General features: G+C 42.0%; 1 protein-coding gene across 2 annotated transcripts in view; it reads right to left on the bottom strand.

Annotated features, from left to right (window-relative positions):
• ZSWIM5 (zinc finger SWIM-type containing 5) overlaps nt 1–22,508 on the bottom strand; it is a 205,288-nt gene extending 182,780 nt beyond the window's left edge. For both annotated transcript variants that reach the window (XM_060206007.1, XM_060206008.1), the window contains exon 1: nt 21,465–22,508. In XM_060206007.1, coding sequence (XP_060061990.1) covers nt 21,465–22,068 — 604 coding nt within the window. In that variant the 5' untranslated portion in view covers nt 22,069–22,508. The remainder of the gene's footprint in view (nt 1–21,464) is intronic.
• Nucleotides 22,509–23,440: the final 932 nt, after the last annotated feature.

Genomic DNA, 23,440 nt, shown 5'->3' with positions numbered 1-23,440 from the left:
TAAGCAAAAAAGGAAGAGAAAATTAATCTTTACATCTTTAAATTTTAAAGTTGAATTAAAATACACAATATTATTTAACTATAACTGTTCTGAAGTAATATCTCTTTTCAAATTTTTTAAAATATTTATTCATTTTCCCTTTTTGTTGCCCTTGTTTTATTGTTGTAGTTATTATTGTTGTTGTTATTGATGTCATTGTTAGTGTTGGGCATTACGCCAGCTCCTCTGCATTGTTTGATGCTGTAGTCTATTTACATAATCATTGTTTTGCCTGAGACCCGCCCTGCCTGCAGGGTATTGGTTAATCTCACTGGTTAGAACCTTCGCAACAGCTGCTATGGAAGCTTTCTACCTTCCCAGAGTGCCTTGTTTTCTCCACCCCCTTTCCTAGCCAATCCTGTTTCCGACTTGCCGCTTCTGTTTTTACCCTATAGAGCCCGCTGCTGTTCCTGGTTTTGCCCTCTTTTTTTTCTCTTCCAAGTCCTGACCTGGAGAAGACCTGGAGAAGACCTGGAGAAGGGCTGGTGTGCATAGAGGGAGGTGGCCATTTTGCTAGCTCCATGTGGCCTAAACCCACTATGCCCATACCCAACTATGGGACGTCCGCATCAATAAAGAACTGTATTACCACGCTGCCACAAGTTCCTCGTCTCTCTCTCTCTCCAGCGAAGTGAGCCCAGAATTTTGGCATACCAACGTGGGACCCAAACCGCCCAGCCCCCAGATAAGTATACGCCACTTGGCTCTCTGCAGCCTTGTGTTTAACGAAGGCACTGCAGTTCCTTTTCTCCCTCTTTTTATTTTTCTGAGATCCCTCTGCCATGGGAGACCTTCCTCCTTATGAAGAGGTTTCTCAAACCCTCTACTCCTCTTTCATGAAACAGGTTTTCTGTCTCTGGGACACTTTGCTCTGGGCCACACCTTGGTTCCTCTTGGCCATGATCATAGTGCTTGAGATATGTGCAGGGCCCCCTCCCATTCTTCCCTTTCTTCCGTGGAGAAAGGCGACTTTAACTTGCAGAGCCTTCTCCAGAACCTTGGCAGTTCTGGAGATCTGGAGACTGGAGACACGTAGTTAGTTCTACCCTCCTGACCCAATTCTTCCTTCTATGAGAAGCAGTTTTTGGGAATGGATGCCTGCAGCAATCCTTCAGAAATAGTCAGACCCAGCCTAACTGGGATTTTGAGGCCCTTTTTGGAGTAGGATGCCCTCCGGGGCTCATAATGCAACATAGCAGGATCTGAAAAATCTAGTTCACAGAGCCCAAAAACAAAACCTCCCTACCATTTCTCTCTTCCCCCCCTCATTCTCTCTGACTATCTTAAGTTTGCTGTCTACCCCCTCTACTTCCAGTTGTGTTTTGTAAGTGAATGATTTGAGTGACCAAAAATTTTTGTACAACCCATTTTGCTCAGAGTACTCTGAAACTTAATTGACTTTATATAAAAATGCTGGAGGCAGCCATGATTTCTAGAGACATCCAGAAACAGTCCAAAAAATTGTTTTTTTCTTTTGATTTTTTTTTTAAGTCTCGGTATAAATGTGAAACATTTAATTTTAAACTGTGTAAAGACAGAGGGTAGATAGCATAATGGTTATGCAAAGAGACTCTCCTGCCTGAGGCTCCAAAGTCCCAGGTTCAGTCCCCTGCACCACCATAAGCCAGAGCTGAGCAGTGCTCTGGTAAAAAACAAACAAACAAACAAACAAAAAAAGCTGTGAGTAAAATAAGACAATACAGATCTCAATTCATGTTTGAAATGGTATGTCTTCGTAACAAAATTTTTTCTCCTCCTGTGTTTTATAGACTACATGTTTATGTGTGTGTTTCAAGTTTGGTAAACATTAACTTTACGGTTAAAAGTGTAACTTTGAAACTATATTCTTACCAGGCAGAGTTAAATGAAGGAGTTTTCACCTCGATTCTTATAAAGGTAAAATTAATTTGCTAAAGTAACTGAATATTTAAGGTGAAAGTTTAAATATTCAACATGACAATTCATCATCTCCAAAATTAAAATACAAATTCTCTATACAGGACATTTTTGGAGGGACCCCAAAAATGCCCTGTAAACTAATCTTGTGAAAATTAATCCACAACAAATCTGGCATCAGTCTGACATTCTATATATTCTTAAAAAAAATAAGAAATAAACATTTTGTTACTAACATGTGTTAACTCTCTAAGTAACCTGAGTTTGTTTAAAGCCCAAAGTAAAAAGTAGCTAAAAACCAATATATTTTAACTAAATTTGGGCTGAAGATCCTGCTGTACAGAGACTACTATACAAGGTCACATAAGATGACCTTTAAACAAAATTATAAAGATACTTAAACCAATAATAATCAATTATCAGTTATCAATTATAGTAAACTTCTAACTTGTTAAAAGGTTTTTTTCTTCACAAGTAATTGATTACAACTATGTCAAAGCCTTCACATGAAGAAGCATCTGCTCATATGGTAAGATATTAAACTATATAAGAAGTTCCCCTGGGCGGGGGAGACAGCATAATGGTTATGCAAACAGACTCTCATGCCTGAGGCTCCCAAGTCCCAGGTTCAATCCCCTGCACCACCATAAGCCAGAGCTAAGCAGTGCTCTGGTGTTTCCCTCTGTGTGTGTTTCTCTCTCTCTGTTCATCTCTCTCAAAAATAAAATTAAATTAAAATATATATTTAAAAAAAAAGAAGTTCCCCATATACAACTTATGTAAATTAACAACAACATTCATATATTTTTCTACTTAACTGGTATATCTTGTTTTGCCACTATAGGCCTGCCTTTGTCAGCCAACAATTTAAAGACTTTTTTTCCTTTATAACATCACCCATGCCACAGACATCCCTTACAACCCCAAAGACAGTTGTTGAGAAACCCTGCCAAAAACCTAGGCCCAATTAAGTAAAGAAAAAAGGGGGATACATCCCCCCAATATTCAGTTGGCTAATGCACTAACTACATTAAACCTCTTTTAATATCTATAAAAATTTGAACTAGGGAGTCTGGCTGTAGTGCAGTGGGTTAAGTGCAGGTAGCCAAAGCACAAAGACCAGCATAAGGATCCCAGTTCGAGCCCTGGCTCCCCACCTGCAGGGGAGTCGCTTCACAGGCGGTGAAGCAGGTCTGCAGGTGTCTATCTTTCTCTCCCCCTCTCTGTCTTCCCCTCCTCTCTCCATTTCTCTCTGTCCTATTCAACAACAATGACAACAATAATAACTACAACAATAAAACAACAAGGTCAGCAAAAGGGAATAAATAAAATAAATATTAAAAAAAAATTGAACCAGACGCCCTAACCATGGGAAGCAGATTTGTTTATGTTTCTTTCACAGGAATCCCCGGGAAACCATCTGGACCCCTGCACACTCTGACATCGCCCACTAGATGACACGATTACAGTGCCCCCCCGCCCCGAAACTCATGATGTGACCTGACATGATCTGAAGAACCTGATTCACAGACTCCAAGGACAGAACTTTCTTACTGCCTTTCTCTCACTCATCGCTGTCTTCCCTTCTTGCTTCTGCTTCACTTGTCTCGTTTTGGTGGTTCCAGCTCACTCTCTACAGAGAAGCAAAGTCCCAGTGGCTGTCCTCCCCCATCGAGATATATGTGTGGCATTTCTTCCCCTGGTAGTTGGCACTGGACTGATGCTGGTACACCTTTGTACACTTCCTTTACACTGCTGGACTTCTCAAGGACTGACTGCAGCAGTCCATGGACTTTGCAGCCAGCTGTCTCAGGACTCTGCAATGCCAGATCACCCCTCTTGCCCCTCAGCCTATCAGGCCCCCACTCCTCTACCTATCAGGCAGTGCCCCCTTTCTGCCCATCAGGCAGCCCCTCTCCGCCTACCAGGCCTCTCTTCAGTCTCACGCTATCCCTTGCTACTCTTACTTTTTGCTCTGTCTTATTCCAGTTCTTTTTGAAAACGCCTACACGTTATCACTCAGGTTTCTATCCAACAGGTTTCTGTTCACCCCTACACTGCTATTCCCCTGACAGAAATGGAGTCTTTTACAGACATTGACCCATTTATATATGGCCATTTAGAAAGAGGAAGATGTCGGGAAATTGTGAGGATGTGGTTGAGCTTGGCAGGGCTTGAACCTGAAGAGTGTTAGTCCTGTTAGTCTCCTGTTAATCCTGTTAGTCTCTCTCTCTCTACTGAGAGGTTGAGCAAGGAGGGACAGTAGTAACCTCAAAGGTGTGCCTTGTCCTATCAGACTCCCTGCCTCACAAAGCACCCCGCATTCCTGACATTATGCCCAGTAGATAAAAAGAATGGGGGAGATGTTGGGCATTATGCCAGCTCCCCTGCATTGCTTGATGCTGTGGTCTATTTACATAATCATTGTTTTGCCTGAGACCCGCCCTGCCTGCAGGGTATTGGTTAATCCCACTCGTTAGAACCTTCGCAACAGCTGCTATGGAAGCTTTCTACCTTCCCAGAGTGCCTTGTTTTCTCCATCCCTTTTCCTAGCCAATCCCATTTCTGACTTGCCACTTCCGTTTTTACCCTATAGAGCCCACTGCTGTTCCTGGTTTTGCCCTCTTTTTTTCTCTTCCGAGTCCTGACCTGGAGAAGACCTGGAGAAGGGCTGGTGTGCATAGAGGGAGGTGACCATTTTGCTAGCTACATGTAGTCTAAACCCATTTTTCTCACACCCAACTCTGGGGCGGCCACATCAATAGAGTTGTATTACCACGCCACCACGAGTTCCTTGTCTCTCTCTCTCTGGAGAAGCTAGCCCAGTAATAGGACAGAGAGAAATAGAGAGAGGAGGGGGAGACATAGAGGGGGAGAAAAAGACACCTGCAGACCTGTTTTACCACCTGTGAAGTGACTCCCCTGCAGGTGGGGAGCCAGGGGTTTGAACCAGGATCCTTATGCCGATCCTTGTGCTTTGTGCCACCTGCGCTACCACCCAACTCCCATATTGTCTCTTTTTTACAGATAAGGAAACTGAAGCACAGACAAGTAAATAACCCGTCATCAAAAGTTACTCAACTAGAGATGTATGTTAGAACTGGGATTTGAGATGACCCACCTAGGAGAATGAACATGTTACAATGTGCAAGGACCTACATTCAAGTCTCCACTCTCCACAAGCAGTGGAGTTGTGATATAGGTGTCTCTCTTTCTCCCTCTCAATCTCCCCCTTCCCTATCAATTTCTCTTTGTCTCTATCCAATGAATAAATAATTTTTTAAAGAATCATTATGAAAAAAAAGAACCAGGGTTTGGATCCAAATGTTCAAAATAAGGCTTGGGAATTAAGCCTCATTCCTTCTTAAGAAATAGGAGCAAAGAAAAAAAATCAAGAATACCCCCACTTGTGGGGGTGGTGAGTGGGGGGAAGCTTCATAAATAGTGGAGCAGTGCTGCAAATGACTCTTTTCTCCCTGTCTTACTCTCTATAAAAAGAAAAATGAAAAAAAAATGAGGAGGAGGAGATAAGGAACAGAAAGAAAAGGGAAAAAAGCTATCAAAGATATACTATTAAAATTTTTGCTTTTTTAATTTTTAAGTTTGTTTTATTGTAACAATTCTGTGTCATAAAGTTCGCCTTTTTATAAGTGTACAAATAAGTGTTATTTAATATATTCACAAAGTTGGGCTACCATAATTACTATCTAATTTTAGAACATTTTCACACTCCATAAGGAGACACCACACCTGTTACTTCCCCTGACCCCAATTTCTGGAAGCCACTAATGTACATCCTGCCTCTTGATTTTGCCCATTATAAATATTTCACATAAATGAAATAATTTGCATGTGGCCCTTGTTGTTTAAATATGTTACTGGGGAATGGAGGACTAGGAGATGATTTCATGGGTAGAGCTCATGCTTTACTATGAATGAGGCCCTGGGGTCCATCCTCGGTGTCACATGTTAGCACCATGAACACCACCAATAGCACTCCAGTCGTACTTTGGAGTCCCTCCCTCCCACATCCCCCCCTCAAAAATATGCTATAAATAAAACCTTGACAACTCAGTAATGACACATATTCTCCAGCACTATATTAAAAAAAAATCTGTTGCATCCAACAATAGATGAGTGGCTAAGTAAGCCGTGGTATAAACACACAATGGAATACTACCCAACTATTAGAAATGATGAATTCACCTTCTTCACCTATTCTTGGATGAAGCTTGAAGGAATCATGTTACATGAGATAAGCCAGAAAGGGAAGGATAAATATGGACTGATCTCACTCGTGGACAGAAGTTGAGAAATAAGAACAGAAAAAGGAAACACAAAGTAGATCTTAGACTGGGTTTTGGTGTATTGCACCAAAATAAAGGACTTGGGGGTGGGGGAAAGGCTTTCAGGTCCTTATGCATGATGCTAGAGGAAGACCTAGGCAGGGGTTGAGAGTGCTTTGCTGAAAACATAAATTTTACACATGTATCAACAACTTTATTTACTGTTTACTGTAACCATTAATCCCCTCCAATTAAAAAAAGTTGTATTATGGTATAATATAAGATTTATCATTTTAAGGGCCAGGCAGGGACACACTCAGTTGAGCACACATATTACCATGCACAAGGACCCGAGTTGGAACCCCTGATCCCCACCTGCAGGATGGAGGGGAGGGGGAGAGACATCAAAAGCAATGAGGTAGGTCTGCAGATGTCCATCTTTCTCTCTCCCTCATTATCTCCCACTTCCCCTCTCAATTTCTCTCATGAAAGAATTCTGCATAACCATTATTCTATCTCCCCGTCTTTACCATTTTATATGTACAATTCATTGTCATTAAGTAGATTCACAATATTGTGCAATCATTATTACCACTATTCATCTCCAGAACTTTCTCATCATCCCACAGCAAAATACTGTGTAGCCATGAAACAATTAACTCTCCTTTTTCTTTCTTCCTATAGTCTCTAGCAACCTCTATTTTGTTTTCTGTCACTATGAATTTACCTAATTCAGGTACCTCATATAAGTGAAATCCCTTTTTGGTAAAGATACATGCTTGACATCAAGATTCAGCTATGTTACAATGTATAGCAGGATTATCTTCCCTTAATGTGAAGATATTGGGTTGCCCTGCTTTTAGACTATTCTGACTAATGTTGCTTTAAACAAGATTTACAAATATTTGTTCAAGTTCTTTCTTTCAATTGTTTTGATTATATACTCCAAAGTGGAACTGTTGCCGGATCATATGGTAATTTTATATTTAATTTTTTGAGGAATTATTACACCATATTCTATAGAAGTTGCAGCATTTTCTATTTCCACAAGCAATGCCCAAGGCCCTAAGGTCCCAGGAATCATAGTTACAATTCTCCATATCTTTATTAACACTTCTTTTATTTTCTGGGTTTCAGATTTGTTTTGTTTTTTCCTTTGGAGTGCTAGAAATCATATATGCTTCATATGTGCTATACCACAGAGCTACAGCTCCCATCCCACGGGTGATATATATATATATTATTCTATTGGATATGAAGTGCTATCCCATTGTGGTTTAATTTGCATTTCCCTAGTGATTAGTAATGCTGAGCATATTTTCACAAGTGTATTGGCCATTTGCAGATCTCTTTTAGAAAAATGTTTATTCAAGTCCTTTGCCCATTTTTAATCAAGTTGTTTTTTGTTGTTGCTGATTTAAATAAATTATTTATATATTCTGGATATTAATTCCTTTATCAGACACACTGGTTTTGAAGGGTTAGGGTTTTGAAGGGCTAGTTGAATATACATTTAGAAATACGTAGCAAGAATATAAACAGGATAATCTTGAACTCCAAACAGAAAAATAAAGACACACACTTAATAATAAATACACTGTTTACACAGTAACATTTATAAACTTTCATATATATATATATATATACACACATATATATATACACATATATATATTAGCTTATTTAAAACATCACTGGGAGTTGGGTGGTAGTGCAGCGGGTTAAGTGCACATGGCACAAAGTGCAAGGACTGCCATAATGATGCCAGTTAGAGCCCCCAGCTCCCCACCTGCGGGGTGGTCACTTCACAGGCGGTGAAGCACGTCTGCAAGTGTCTATCTTTCTCTCCCCACTCTCTGTCTTCCCCTCCTCTCAATTTCTCTCTGTCCTATCCAACAATGACAACATCAATAACAACAACAATAATAATTACAACAATAAAACAACAAGGGCAACAACAACAAAAAAAGAACATCACCAAAGTTCTGACATTTTAGAGATGAGAGACTAAGGCAGATTTCATGATTCCAGATCCCCACATTAAGTTTATCTGGAAGTACTTCAGGATTTCAAAGAGAAAAAGCTGACAGAATTCTGGATCCCATCTCATTCCCAAAACAGCTCAAATTTTATCAGCTGCAAAAACTAAAATATACCATTTAAGTCTCCATTTGAAATGGAGAGAGTTGCTTTAAACAAAATTAAACTAATACACTACACAACTGTTGTCTTATGTCATAAAACAATAGTAAAACTATAGAAACAAGTATGACTGCTAATTTAGGAAACATGGAACAACAAGGTATTTCTTATTTTTACAGCATAATAGAATAAAAAAGAGCAGTAAAAAGAAAACCAGAATACGACGTTAAACAAAAACCTAGGAAGGTGCATTTCAAGAGGAAGGTGTAGAAGATCACAGAATATTCTATGTAAAGGTCATAAAGAACAGCAGTTAGAGTGGGTATAGATAGCATAACGGTTATGCAAAGAGACTTTCATGCCTGCGGCTCCAAGGTCCCCGGTTCAATCCCCTGCACCACCATAAATCAGAGTTGAGCAGTGCTCTGGTCTCAAAAAACTTAAAAAGAATAGGGGTTAGAAAATGGTTACTGCTGCTCCAAATCTGAAGCAGTGGATAAAATGTTGGACTCTCAAGCACAAAGTCCCAAGTTTGATCACCAGCACTGAATGTGCTCTGGCTCTTATTTGACCCACCTTCTCCTCCATCACCTCTTGTTTTCTTTTTCTTTTCTTTTCTTTCTTCCTCCTCTTTCTATCTTTCTTCTTTCCTTTCTTTCTTTCTTTCTCTTTCTTTCTTTCACCAGAGCACTGTTTAGTTCTGGATTATGGTGATACAGACAGAACCTAGGACCTTGAAGTCTCAGGCATGAGAGTCTGTTTGCATAACCATTATGCTAACTCCCCCTGCCTTCTTTTACAAATACTTTTTTTTTTCCTCCAGAGTTATTGCTGGGCTCGGTGCCTGCACCATGAATCCACCGCTCCTGGAGGCCATTCCCCCCCCCCCCTTTGTTGCCTTTGTTGTAGCCTCGTTGTGGTTATTATTATTACCATTGTTGAGGTTGTTCGTTGTTGGATAGGACAGAGAAAAATGGAGAGAGGAGGGGAAGACAGAGAGGGGGAGAGAAAGATAAACACCTGCAGACCTGCTTCACCACCTGTGAAGCGACTCCCCTGCAGGTGGGGAGCCGGGGCTCAAACCCGGATCCTTATGCAGGTCCTTGCGCTTTGTGCCACATGCGCTTAACCCACTATGCCACCGCCCGACCCCCTACAAATACTTTTTAAAAGAAAAGAGAAAGGATACTGTGTTTGGAAATCACAAGGTCACTGATAATTCTTAAGAGATTAATTGTACTACAATGAGTAAAAACAAAAACTGGGTTGAAAAGGCCTTCGGAGATAAGGAAGTTGAGGAAGAAAAGGTAACAAAAACTTCTGGTATATAGGCCTCCACAGGACCTTGTCCTCAATGTGGATCAACAATGGTAGGGACTACCCCATTCTCTGAAGGGAGGCTGGGCCAAAATCCTCTACCACTTGAGGAAGATGGGTCCAGCAATGGGTGCAGCCTAGAACGTTCCTAGCTATGACCACAGAATGCGGGCTCAGATCTATAGGGATACAGAGGTTACACAGGCTCCTACACTGAATATAGGCCCCAGATAAAATCATGGGGTTTACAGTTTCTAGTCCTATTTCAAACCCTGACACCATCTCCCCAGATAATACCTTTGGCCTACCTGCATGTTAGCGACAGGGCTCAGACAAAAACTAGTAAAGTCATGGGCCCCTTGGAATATACCTACTAACTTTTTCCAAAATATAAATACCAAATCTCATCTGCTATATTTGTGCCTTTAGTTTCATGACTAGTCAACAATTTGTTCTTCTTTATATCTTAATGCTTTTTTAGTCACCAAGTTGTAGATGCTACCATGAGGCCAATCTGACTTCTGTGGGCAGATGACCTCACCAATGTACCCTGGAACACCATCTCTCCAGAGCACTGCCCCACTAGGAAAAGATAGAGACAGGCTGGGAATATGAATCAACCTACCAATGCCCATATTCAGCAGAGAAGCAATTACAGAAGCCAGCCCTTCCACCTTCTGCACTCTATAATGACCCTGGGTCCATACTTCCAGAGAGATAAAAAATAGGATAGCTACCAGGGGAGGGGATGGGATATGGAACTCTGGTAGTGGGAATTGTGTAGAATTTTACCCCTCTTATCCTATGGTTTTGCTGATATTTTCTATTTTATAAATTAAAAAATAAAACAAAATAAAAAGTTCTGATATAGACAATGATGATAGAAAACATTTACACAGTGTCTAATAAGTACTAGATCCTGTTCTAATTGCTTTACAATATTAACTGACTTATATCTCAAAACAAGCACTCTAATCTGTTAACAGTTGAAGAAGCTAGTGAGGAGCCAAAATTATAAGTTACTTGCTACACCGTCCCTGAGTACTACATGTGTTAACATATAATGTAAAACATATGATAAAATACATGCAAAGATATATGATGGGAAAGAGTACAAAAATATATTGAATAACCGGGGGAAAAACAGCAAAATTAAAAGGCTTCATACAATTGTAGGGAAGGCTGTTGATATGCTTGCGAGTCATGTCAGTTTTTCAGATGTTGCTAGATTAAAAACAAACAAACAAAAAAACTACACTGGCTTTTCCTAAATATATTAATACTGCAGGCTTCCATTCTCTCAATCCATGAATGAACAGGGGAAATGTAATTATCACCAAGGCTTTCATAAGCATATTTCTCTGTTGTTTACAGACTACAAAATAATTAATGGGTGAGCCAAAATAAAATTTAAATTATCCCTACATATATTTGTACCTAAAAGAAGCAACATTAAAAATAAAATAGAAAAAAAAGAAATTATATGAACATAACAAAAACTACTCTAAAGTTGTAACTCTCTATTCTAAGAAGGATAACGTAATATTTTTGTCATTTCTCTGCTTACCTAGTATATTCATTCCTTTAAATTAACTATGAACTAGAGCAAAGAAATGTCAGTGCGGCCAGAACTTTATGAATGGTAAGCTAAATTTATTAGTAAAATGGTGTTTTCAAATTTTTTAATAATATTAAACATAACATCAGTATTTCTTTTTTAATCAATTAATATTTTACTTGATAGGGCAGAGAAAAACTGAGAGACAGGGAGGAGACAGAGAGATACTTGCAGCACTGCTTCATTGCTTATGAGACTCTTCCCCTGCAGGTGAGGACTGGGGGCTTGAACCTGGGTGCTTGCACATGGTAATAAGTGCATTTAACCAGGTTAAAGTTAAGCGTCCAGCTCCTAACTTTAATATTTCTTATGAATATTTTTGTTTGCTTATGCTGTGCTGGAGAAAGAACCCAGGACTTAAAGCATGTGTGACACTGCTAAGCAGTCTCCCCAATCCAATATTTTCATTCCCCATCTTTCTTTCTAAGAGAGATAAACAGAAAAGAGAGACACCACAGCACTACTACACCATCCATGAAGGTTCCTCCCCACCTGCACCATCCCCAGTGAACCCACTGTGGTGTGGGGGCTCACACTGGTGGTAAGCAAAGCATGTGACTTTTACCAGGTGGGCTATCTCTAGCTCTGTATCTCTTATTCTGGAGTTATATTAAAGTAGAGCAATATATCCAGCTTCTCCCACTTTCTATTCTTTGCCTCCATAGTAATTAAAATATAGTTGAATGTTATTCTATATATGTATCCTATATTAAATCAGGTAATTCTTAAATATAGAAATTATTATATTTTGCACAAAGCATTAAAGTAGTTATAACAAGCGTTGTAAATGAATAAGTAAATAAACATGAAGAAAATTATATGGCCACACTTAGCTAGAACACAGGATTTGCATACATAAGGCTTTGTTTGATCAGTGCTCTGCTATTGGTGTCTCCCCCCCACCCCTTTAACACTGCTCCACTGCTCATGAAGCTTTTCCCTTGCAAGTGGGGACCAAGAACTTGAGTTCAGGTCCTTGCATGTGAGCTTTTCCAGGCGAGCCACCTCCTGGCCCCAGGACCTCACACTCTAGCTACTATGCCACTTCTGAGACTACAGTTCTATACATTTTGACACATATGTAAATAGATACTGAAGTAATCATAATAGAATACTGAATGTTCCTTCCTCACCTACTTCCTATTACACTTCCCTCAGTCACTCCAAAGCTAACTGTATCAAAGTATGGACTACAAAAGCTGAATAAAGGCAAGAGACTGGCATACTTTAATGACGACTCTTTGGTCACTATCAGGCCACCCCATCGGCTGGGGCCCTAGTTGGGGAGTCCTGGGATTCCCACACAGACATGATGGGCCTAGACCTTGAATCTCTCTCTCCACTGTCACTGGTCATCTCCAACAGGAACAACATAATGGACTCCTTTGTGGGCCCGCCACAGGACCTTGGCCTCAATGTGGATCAACAATGGTAGAGAATGTTCCATCCTCCGAAGGGAGGCTGGATAACATACTCTATCTACCACCTGAGGAAGATGGGTCCTGAAACTGGTGCAACTTGGAACGTTCCTACTCATGACCACAGAATGAGAGCTCGTATCTACAGAGATACAGAGGTTACATAGGCTCCTATGCTGAATATGGGCCCCAGATTAAATTGATGGGGGTTACAGTCAACAATATTTATACACCTTTTCCATATTTGGAAGCTACTCTCTTCCCTGATGCAACTTTCTAGCCCTCTTTCCAGCCATGACATCATCTCTCCAGATAGTAACTTGGGTCCACCTGCATATCAGATGTCAGGCTCAGGCAAAAACTACTTAGTAAAGTCATGGGCCCTTTGGAATATACCTAAACTAGACCTACTACTATTTCCAAAACAGAAACCCCAACTCTTCATCTGCACTATTCCAGCCTTTAGGTTCATGATTAGTCCACAATTAGTTTGGCTTTATAGGTTAACTCTTCTTTCAGTCACCAGGTTCCAGATGCTATCATGATGCCAACTGGACTTTTCTGGACAGATGATCATCAATGTGTCCTGGAGCTCTGCTTCCTCAGAGCCCTGACCCACTAGGGAAAGAGAGGCAGGCTGGGAGTATGGATCGACCTATTCATACCCATGTTCAGCAGGGGGAGAAAAAGATAGGCATCTGTAGACCTGCTCCATTGCTTGTGAAGTAAACCCCCCCCCCAACAGGTGGGGAGTCGAGGGCTCTAACTGGGATCCTTGCACAGGTCCTTGAGCTTCATACCATGTGCGCTTAACCCGCTGCACTACTGCCCAGCCCCTAAATCAATTCTTGTTGAAGGTGACTTTCTCAGGGATAAACGTTTACGTTTTAAAGATAATAAATCAGATAGTAGATTTTAAAAAATTTTATCATCTTTATTTATTGGACAGAGACAGCCAGAAATTGAGAGAGTAGGGGGAGACAGAGAGGGAAAGAGACAGAGAAGCACCTGCAACATTGCTTCACCACTTGCAAAGCTTTCTCCTTGCAGGTGGGGACCAGTGGCTCAAACCCAGGTCTTTCCCCATTGTAACGTGTACTCAACCAGGTGCACCACTCACCCCCTAGATAGTGGATTTTATTTTGAGGCTATTCCAATTTAAGAGTTTAAAAATACATAATGTATTATGTATAATGAGATATGAGTACAAAGTCTACATTGATGTGCTTAATAGGGTGGGCCACTGCCCAGCCCCCTCATTTCTTGTTTCAACAATGGCTGTTAAAAATTCTGGCATTAACATTCAGTATTTTTTTTTTTAAAAATGGAAACACTGACAAGACCATAGGATAAGAGGGGTACAACTACACACAATTCCCAACATCAGAACTCCATATCCCAACTCCTCCCCTGATAGCTTTCCTATTCTTTAACCCTCTGGGAGTATGGACTCAGGGGTCCATTATGGGATGCAGAAGGTAGAAGGGCTTCTGTAATTGCTTCCCCGCTGAACATGGGCATTGACAGGTCAATCCATACTCCCAGCCTGTCTCTCCTTTCCCTAGTGGGCAGGGCTCTGGGGAAGCGGGGCTCCAGGACATATTGGTGGGGTTGTCTGTCCAGGGACGTCTGGTTGCCATCAGGTGGTGAAGCAGGTCTGCAGGTGTCTACCTTTCTCTCCCCACTCTCTGTCTTCCCCTCCTCTCTCCATTTCTCTCTGTCCAATCCAACAATGACGACATCAATAACAATAACAGTAATAACTACAACAACAATAAAATAACAAGGGCAACAAAAGGGAAAAAATAGCCTCCCGGTCAATGAATTCATAGCACAGGTACCGAACCCCAGCAATAACCCTGAGGCAAAAAAAAAAAAAAAGAATTGATTTAAAGCTTGCATTTGTGGAGTTGGGGAAATAACTCACGTGGACAATGCGATGCTGTGTAACCCAGGTTTGAGCCCAGCCCCCACAGCACTGAAGGAAGCTTTGGTGTGTTGGTTTCTTTCACACTCTCTGCCTCTATGTCACCACCTAAATTAAGTGACTAACTAATTAAATATAATAAAGCTAGCATTTGAAATTAACAAATGGCTGTTAGTCACACAAAGCAAGTGGTCAACACAGAAGATACACACATATGTAACACACTACTTAATGTTATCAGATTATTATATACACCAGTATCTTTCTCCTCATCTTCCAAAGCTTATATCTTTTTTTTATTCTTAGTAAATGGTGAAGCACTGCTACAAATATCTCTCTCTCTCCCTCTTCTCTCTCAATTTCTGTCTCTGTCAAAAAAGAAAAACACTAAAAAATTTTTTTAACTTATTTATTTTCCCTTTTGTTATCCTTGTTTTTTATTGTTGTTGTAGTTATTGTTGTTATTGATGTTATCATTGTTAGATAGGACAAAGAGAAATGGAGAGAGGAGGGGAAGATAGAGAGGGGAGAGAAAGATAGACACCTGAAGACCTGCTTCACCACCTGTGAAGCGAACCCCCTGCAGGTGGGAGCCAGGGGGCTCAACTGTGTATATCACACACAGCCTAACCCCTAGAACACTTTAAGTCATTTCTCCCCCCCCACATGAAGTTTTATTATAATTTTTATGTCTATTCTAACTTACATACACTGTAAGTGAGGCTTGGTAGTGGTGCACCCAGTTGAGTGCTCATGTTTCCACCCACTAGGATCTGGGTTCAAACCCCTGATCCACACCTGCAGGCAGGCAGCTTCACAAGTGGTAAACCATGCTGGAGATGTCTCTACCCAAATAGATAAATAAGTAAAGGTGAGTATATGTTTTATTTATACCTTGAACTAATAAATAGCAAAACAAATTATATATGAAAATTAACTATTGAAATACTTGTTGTGGCTGCATTTCACAGAAATTGTACTACAGGAATATTCCACAGACATTTATTGATAAAATATTTACAATTATAATTAATGTTCGATAACTTCCTGAAATTGGATGTTTACCCAATTTCCAAGGATTTAAATGTCCAAATAAATTTGCATTTAAAAGAGAAAAATTGTTAATATCAAGACTTCTTTCCCCTTAATGAGTTCAGATTTCTCTGAGGAGTCATAAGACTCCTTTAAGTTCTATCAAGCACAGAGAAATTAACTTAAAATATGTCAAAAAAAGATATAATGGAAAACACAAAAGGTAAACATCTTAAAATTATAGTAGCAAATTATAATTGCCCCACTTTTATACCATCTATGGACTCCTATTTAAGTATTTTCCCCACTATTTTATCCATGGTTTTCTTAAACAAGTTAAAAATGCAAATACTTGGGACATCTGAACTCTATTACCTTCAGAATACTGAAAGATCAGACTGTACGTCTATTCACACAGCTTCCAACTTACAGATGTCCGTGAAAAGACTAATTTACAATTTTCCCCTTTTAAAAGGAACAATACTTCTGATTTGGTACTGTTATGTAAAAGAAATGCATCCTTTGAACATAATCGCCTATAGTTCTCCTATTTGTTTCCATAAAGCTGTTAAAGTATTAGTTCTGAGTCAAAACCTGATGCTTTCTATAGAGGATATCCACACATCTCATTCCCAACTTAGGTCCTTTTCCATCATCATGTATCAGGACCTCAAAGCCCTTCCAGCCTCCTCTGTCCGCTTTTCCCAGAGTCCTTTGCTTTGGTGCAATACACCAACCAAGCTTTAGTGTTTCTCCTTTCTATTCTTGTCTCCTAAATTCTGCCCATGAGTGAGATCATCCCATATTCATTCTTCTCTTTCTAGCTTATCTCACTGAACATGATTCCTTCAGCTTGGTAATGGGAAATTATTAAAGACTGGATACTCTGAGAGCTGACAAGGTAGCTCACTTGCGTGGGTGCCTGCTTTGCCATGCCCACCTTCCTTGACATTGCGGGAACCTTTGGGACTATGTTTCTTCCTTCCCACTTTCTGAGTCTCTGTTTCTGTCTCTAAAAAAGTTAGTTCAGTAGGCAATGGCCAAAAAAAAGTATGGGAAGTCAGGCGAAGCACAAGGACAGGCGTAAGGATCCGGGTTCAAGCCCCCGGCGCCCCACCTGCAGGGGCATCGCTTCAAAAGCAGTGAAGCAGGTCTGCAGGTGTCTGTCTTTCTCTCCCCCTCTCTGTCTTCCCTTCCTCTCTCCATTTCTCTCTGTCCTATCTAACAATGACGACATCAATAACTACAAAAAAACAATGGCAACAAAAGGGAAAATAATTAAATAAAATTTTTTTAAAAGTGTGATTGATTCCTTCAAGCTCCAGCCAAAATGAGGTAAAGTCTCTTCTTGGCAAAGAAGGCACCCTATTGTGTAAGCTATCTCGTCAGCCCTCAGAGTATGCAGTTTCTAATAACTTCCCATGACCAAATTTTACATATGGGGAATAATCAGAAGCTACCAAATTTAACATATCAACTTTTTGAATTTTTAAATATTATATTTATAAATATTGTTTTAATGGGAGAGATACAGAGAGAGGCTATGGCACTGCTCAGCTCTGGCTTATGGTAGTGCTGGGGATTGAACCTGGGACTTTGGAGCCTCAGGCATGAAAGTCCTTTGCATAACCATTATGCTCTCTCCCTGGCCCAACATGTTATCTCTTCATATAAGGTTTTTGTGGTCAACTCATTTCATTTTTAAAAATTATTTTGTGTTGTATTGTTTTTATTTTTCTTTAAGTTTTGGGGGCCAGGTGGTGGTGCATCTGGTAAATGCATGTGGGGACCAGGGTTTAAGCCTCTGTTCCCCACCTGCAGGCAGAAAGCTTCATGGGCAATGAGGTAGTGCTGCAGGTATCGCTCCTGCCTCTCTCTCCCTAGCCCCCTTCCTTCTCAATTTCTCTCTGTCCTATCAAATAAATAAATAAAAATTTAAAAAGAACACATCTTAAATTTTCATTTAAATTATAAAGTCTAGGGCCAAAGAAATAACTTGCCACATGTGCCTGGCAATGCACAAGATTCAGGTTCAAGTTCTGGAACCACACAGGAGTACCACTGCATGGCGAGTACCTCTGATGCTGTAGGTGTCTCTCCCTCTCTCTGAGTGAAAAAAATCCTTGGAGCAATGCAATTGTGTATGTGCAGAATTGACTATGCAAAATAAGTAAGATATTTTAAACTATAACCTTTTTGTTTTCTTCATTTAAATCCCCATATGAATCACTGTTGTTGTTGCCACCAGGATTACTGATGGGCCTTTTTTTCCCCCTTCTTTTTGATGGAGACAGAAGGAAACTGAGAGAGAAGACAGATAGACTGCAGCACTGCTTCACCGAATGCTAAGCTTTACCTCTGCAGGTAGAGACCAGGAGATTGATATATGCATTCTACCAGTTACCCCCACAGCCCAGCCCCTTATATTCCCTTATGAATCTTTTTTCTAAGAACATATTATTGGGCTGGCAAGATAGGTCACCTGAATAGTGAAGCAGCTTTGTTATACTCAAGACGCAAGTTTGAGTCTGGCACCCACCACACTGGGGGTAGCTTCAGGGCTGTGGTATCTTTCCCTCTCTCCCTCTGTCTCTCTCTATCTAAAAGTTGGCCCAGACTGAGTAGGTACTGGTAAAGATGAAAAAAAAATTAAATTAAAGGATGTTACTGTAGAAATACCCTAACTTGCCCTTTTCCCTAAAACTCCAGTCTTCAACTTCCCATTCTTTCTCTTCCTTCCTTCCTTTTTGTTTTTTTATTCCCCAAAGCACTATTCAGCTCTGGCTTATGGTGGCATGGGGCATGAGGGATTGAACCTGGGGGCCAGGCAGTAGTGTACCTGCTTGAGTACATACATTATCATGTGCAAGGACCTGGGTTTGAGCCCTCAGCTCCCATCTGCAGGGGGGAAGCTTCACAAGCAGTGAAGCAGAGCCACAGGTGTCCCTCTGTCTCTCTCAATTTCTTTCTCTATCCAAAATAAATAAAATAAAAATAAATCTGAACTTGGGGCTTCAGAGACTCAAGCCTGAGAGTCCTTTTGTATAACCAATATGCAATCTCCCCCCCCAAAAAAAATAACTTCCTATTCTAAGATTTTAACTATGGCTTGGACAGAGTAAGAAAATATGTAGATCTTTTAATTAACACTACTTAGTAATTAAACTGAGTATGAAGTGAAGTTGTAAACCAAAGGACATATTTACTACCTTGCTATATACAAATCGCTTTCTCACTGATGGCAATACTTTTATAAAACCTATTATCTAGACTAAGTCACATAATCATAATTTTAAGATGAGGGATGAGTCTACAGAAGTAAAAATAATAAATAATCGACTATACTTTCCTTCCACATTCAACAGCATAAATAGTCAGAAAAATAAAAGCTATCAATTCATGGTTCTCAAATAGCATCTTTATCTATGAAATTCAAAGTGAGAATCAGATAATATTCTTCTTCTATCATTATGTCTTTTTTCCATTTCCTAAAACTATCATTTAAGAGGTCATCATCCCAATAAGCAAGCTAACTATCATACAAGAAAAATATTTGACTTAAAAATAATCTGGACTACCCACAAAAGCTGATTTCATTTGAAAGTTAGCATTATAATCACTTCTAAAAATGTAGACCTCTTCAAAACTCTACCTCTTCCTCATCTACTCCAAGCTTAAAAAGGCTTTTAAATCCATCACCTACTGCAAAGTGATCACTGAGGCTGACATCTTTTTTCTTCCTTTTTTCTTTTTCTTTAATTGCCATCAGGGTTATTACTGGAGCTGGGTGCCTGCACAATAAATCCATCACTGCACGCTGCAATTTTCTTTCTTTCTTTCTTTTTTCTTTTCTTTTTCTCTTTTTTTTTTTGGATAGAGCCAGAGAAATTGAGAGGGAAAGAGGAGAGAGACAGAGATAAAGAGGCACACCTGCAGCACCTCTTAACTGCTTGTGAAGCTCTCCCCCTACAAGTAGGGACCAGGGGCTTAAACTCAGATCCCTGAGCACGGTAATGTGTGCTCTCTGACCAGGTCTGCTACCTTCTTGACCCTTAGGATGACATTTTCAAGTTAAAATATTTCAAACACATATCTTAAGTTAACTGATCTAAACTCATACAAAGAATAAAGTCTACAGATTAATAGAAAGCACCTATATTCATTTTTATGTTTTTAAATGTTTATTTACTTTTTAATGATAGGGTGAAAATGAACCCCAGAGCAACATTCTGGCACATGTGGGGTTGGGGATCAAACCTGGATCCTCGAGCCTGCAAGTCCAGCACACTAGCAACTGCACCACCTTACAGGCCAAGATGTTTTCAATACTTTGATGCCAAAATTGTATACCTTAATTATATATTTCTTCAAATCACTCCTTAAAAAATACACACAAAGGACTAGTAGCTTTAAAATAAAATTTTTGCAATTCACTGTGCTTGCACCCTGAGATAGGCAAATTTAGGTAAATTTATAATTCATATCTACAAAACAAATTGTGGCCTTTTTTCTCTTCCCCAAAAAGAAAACAGGATTCAACAATTCTCAGGAACCATAAATAGATTACTTTATATAAAGCACCACATTGTGTAATCTTCAAAGAAAAAAAATTCAAGCATGTTAGTTTTACCTACAAAGAAGACAGCAAGGCATTTGGGATGCCTATGTATGTGTGTTCCTGTGTTTGCCTAATTCTAAAAACAGTATCTCTCCAACTCCTTAAAAAAAATTAGTGTTCTTCAACAATATGAACATGTGGTGTACAATAAAATGCATAAATATAATGTGTATTTCCGGAATGTTAATCTGAAAAGAAAAAAAATAGTTGTTTTAATTTTCCAAATAGCAAGTCAATGTTAAACAATGTCATTTTTCTCCCTTTCTCCTTAACCACTCCACAGATCAGAAGTCTAGTATTTGTACATTTAATAAAATTAACAAACTGATTGGAAGCTCTTGAGAAGCAAAAGAAAATCATTTTTCATTTTCACATAAATAGAAAGATAAAACAAAAGCAAATCGAAGACCTGTTAAATGAGGAGCAGTTGAAATACCCAACGTGACCAGCTTTTGATTTACCCCAGTCTGACAAGGAAGACAGACCCCACCCCCACTCCAGATTGTGTGGCTTTTTTTTTTTTTTCTTTGGGTGGGGGTGTACAGAAGAGAAGCTGTCACATTTCCATCTTCGGTTATTGTTAGTCCGCAGCCTAGATTCCCAACTATCACTGGTCCGGGGGAGAAAATATTAGAGCAGGCAATTAAAATTAAAATGCACCGTATTTATGTGGCTTTATCCCCCAACCTGAAAGTTGCTTACACCCAGTTCATCTGCTAAGACTACCGGCTTTGACAGACTGTCCCTCAAACACTCCCTGTAAGCCCGACCGCTTGCTCCAGATGCACCAGTAATTCACTCTCCTTAAACTCAAATTAGAAAAATGCATTCCGCAATTATCCCATCCCCGAAGGCACACTTACTTCTCCGTCCTTTTTTCTTTTCTCCACCGCCCCCCCCCCCGGGGGTGAGATACAGGGTGAAGAGTAAAAAGAGATCGCTCTTCAAACAAAAAGAAATGGGAGCAGAGGGTCAGTGGGGGAAAGAGCAGCGACGGACCTGACTGAAACGTTGAGAAAAGTTTTTTATGTGACTTGTTTGTCCTTCGGCGGGGGACCGGGAGTTGGGCAGAAAGCCCGGGTCCTGGCCCGGGGCTGGTGCGGAGAGAGGCGGCACCTGCCGAAGAGCCCGCGGGGGATCTGAAAGGAGCCGGCGCGCGGCTAGCACCTACCGACTTGCAGCACGTTCTCCACGGATCCGCTGTCCAGCAGACGGATGCCCCGGCGGAAAGGCAGCCCTTCGCCGCCGCCGCCGGCCGCTCCGGCCCCAGCGCCCAGCCCGGGGGACGCCCCCGCCGCGCCCGGCCCGGGGGCGGAGCCGGCCGGAGCGGCGGCCCCGGGTGGCGGCGGCAGCCCCTCCTCGGCCGGCGAAGCCCCCGCGGCACCGCCTGCCGCGCCGGCGCCCGCGCCTGGGCCGCCCCGGTACTGGAAACTGGAGTACATGCAGATCTCCCGCTCATTCCGCGGGAAAGACCAGTAGACGATGCGGCGCTGCACGGGCTCCGGGATCCGCTCGAAGCGCTCCTCCACCCGCTCGTACGCCCACTTTTCCGCCACCGTCTTGGCGGCGCAGTCCAGCAAGGACTCGGGCTGCAGGTGGGGGCGGGCCCCGGGGGGCAGGCAGCTGCCACCGAGGCCCCCCACCCCGCCGCCGGCCGCTCCAGAAGAACCCCGGGGGTGGTGAGCTTGCGGGCTGCGCCACAAGCATAGCCGCTTGGCCGGAAAGACCGGCGGCGGCGGCGAGGACAGCTCCTCTCGCTCACCTCCTTCCGCCATTGCTGGGGACTGACTGACTGACTGACTGAGGCTGCGGCGGCGGCAGCGACGGCGGCACCGGCTGCAGCGGAGACCCCAGCCACTGCCACGCGCCCCGCGCAAGCGCCCAGCTGCGGCGCCGAGGGGCGGGGCGAGCAAACTCGCGAGCCCGCCCGCCCAAGTGGGGAGCCTGGGCTAGTCCGGCGCGCGCGCCGCCCGCGAGGCCGACGGGCGCGGCCTGAGGACCGGCGTGAGGAGGCGCGCGCCGTCCAAGCCGCCGCGAGCGCGAGTCGGGGCGGGAGCGAGCGCGAGCCCAGAGCGCGCGCCGGGCGCCGACGGTCCAGAACGCGCGCCGAGCGCTCCAGTGAGGTCGGTCGCCTCTTCAGGGGTGAGGATCGCGGGTCGCCCCTGCGGGCCCGCGCCTGCAGCCCCACCTGCCGCCGGACGGAGAGGGCTGGGTTGTGCAGCGGGATGAAAAGGCCTGATCACTGCCGAGAAACCGTCTCCCAGAAGTACTGGGCTGGCGGCACACAGGGAAGCAGACGAGCCCCAACCAAGCTCCAGTGTGTACCAACCAGACAGAATAATTACTGTCGCAGCCGAGCGCAGGGTCTGGCAGAAAGATGCTGGGAACACACAAGGGAGAAAACAACGCCGGAAAGTTCGAGTGATGAAAGCTCGAAGTCTCAGCATGGCAGAATGAAGTCAGCGGCGCCCTCCGGACTCACAGTCGCACCCAGGCTCTCGCTCTCACCCCCACAGCACCTGCACCCTTGGGACCTGGGAGGGCTTAACACCTTGCGTTCTAGCAGACAACATTAAAAAAAGACAAAAAACACATTTGTGCGGTTTACATTGTACTCTCTGATCCCCCAGCCACCGGTCTACGTAAGATCTTTTTTATATTTTCCCTTCCCCGGTTCAGTCTTCTACACCTTCATGTGATTCCTAACAAGCTGTACAATTATTTTCTGTATCCGTGCAGGCTTTTGTGTATTTAGTTCACTCTAATTTATCCTCTGCCTGACATCTAGTGGGTATTCAAGAAAGGTAACTCCGCCATTCCTTCCATAAATTACGAGGGCTGTAAACGACACTGTGTCGCTGAGTCAAGAAGACTCAAATTATTTCAGATTTGCTGACAAATCTCTACAACCTTAAAATGTTCCAAGAACTCTATATTAAAAGAAGTCCTTTGGTTGTATTCTCCTTTCAAGATGAACAGATTCTAGAACTTCATAGAAAATTAAAAAGGGACTAAATGATTGGAGACAGGCCAGAAATAAACTAGTTTGGGTTTTGTTGTAAACTCAGAACTAAAGAGCCCTTCAGGGTATAGAGTCAGAAATGGGTGCAGATCACACTTGCTATATGTGTAGTGCTAATCATGAAT

This window comes from Erinaceus europaeus, chromosome 13 (assembly GCF_950295315.1).
Source record: "Erinaceus europaeus chromosome 13, mEriEur2.1, whole genome shotgun sequence".
NCBI lineage: Eukaryota > Metazoa > Chordata > Mammalia > Eulipotyphla > Erinaceidae > Erinaceus > Erinaceus europaeus.
This window is presented reverse-complemented; position numbering and strand designations above follow the sequence as displayed.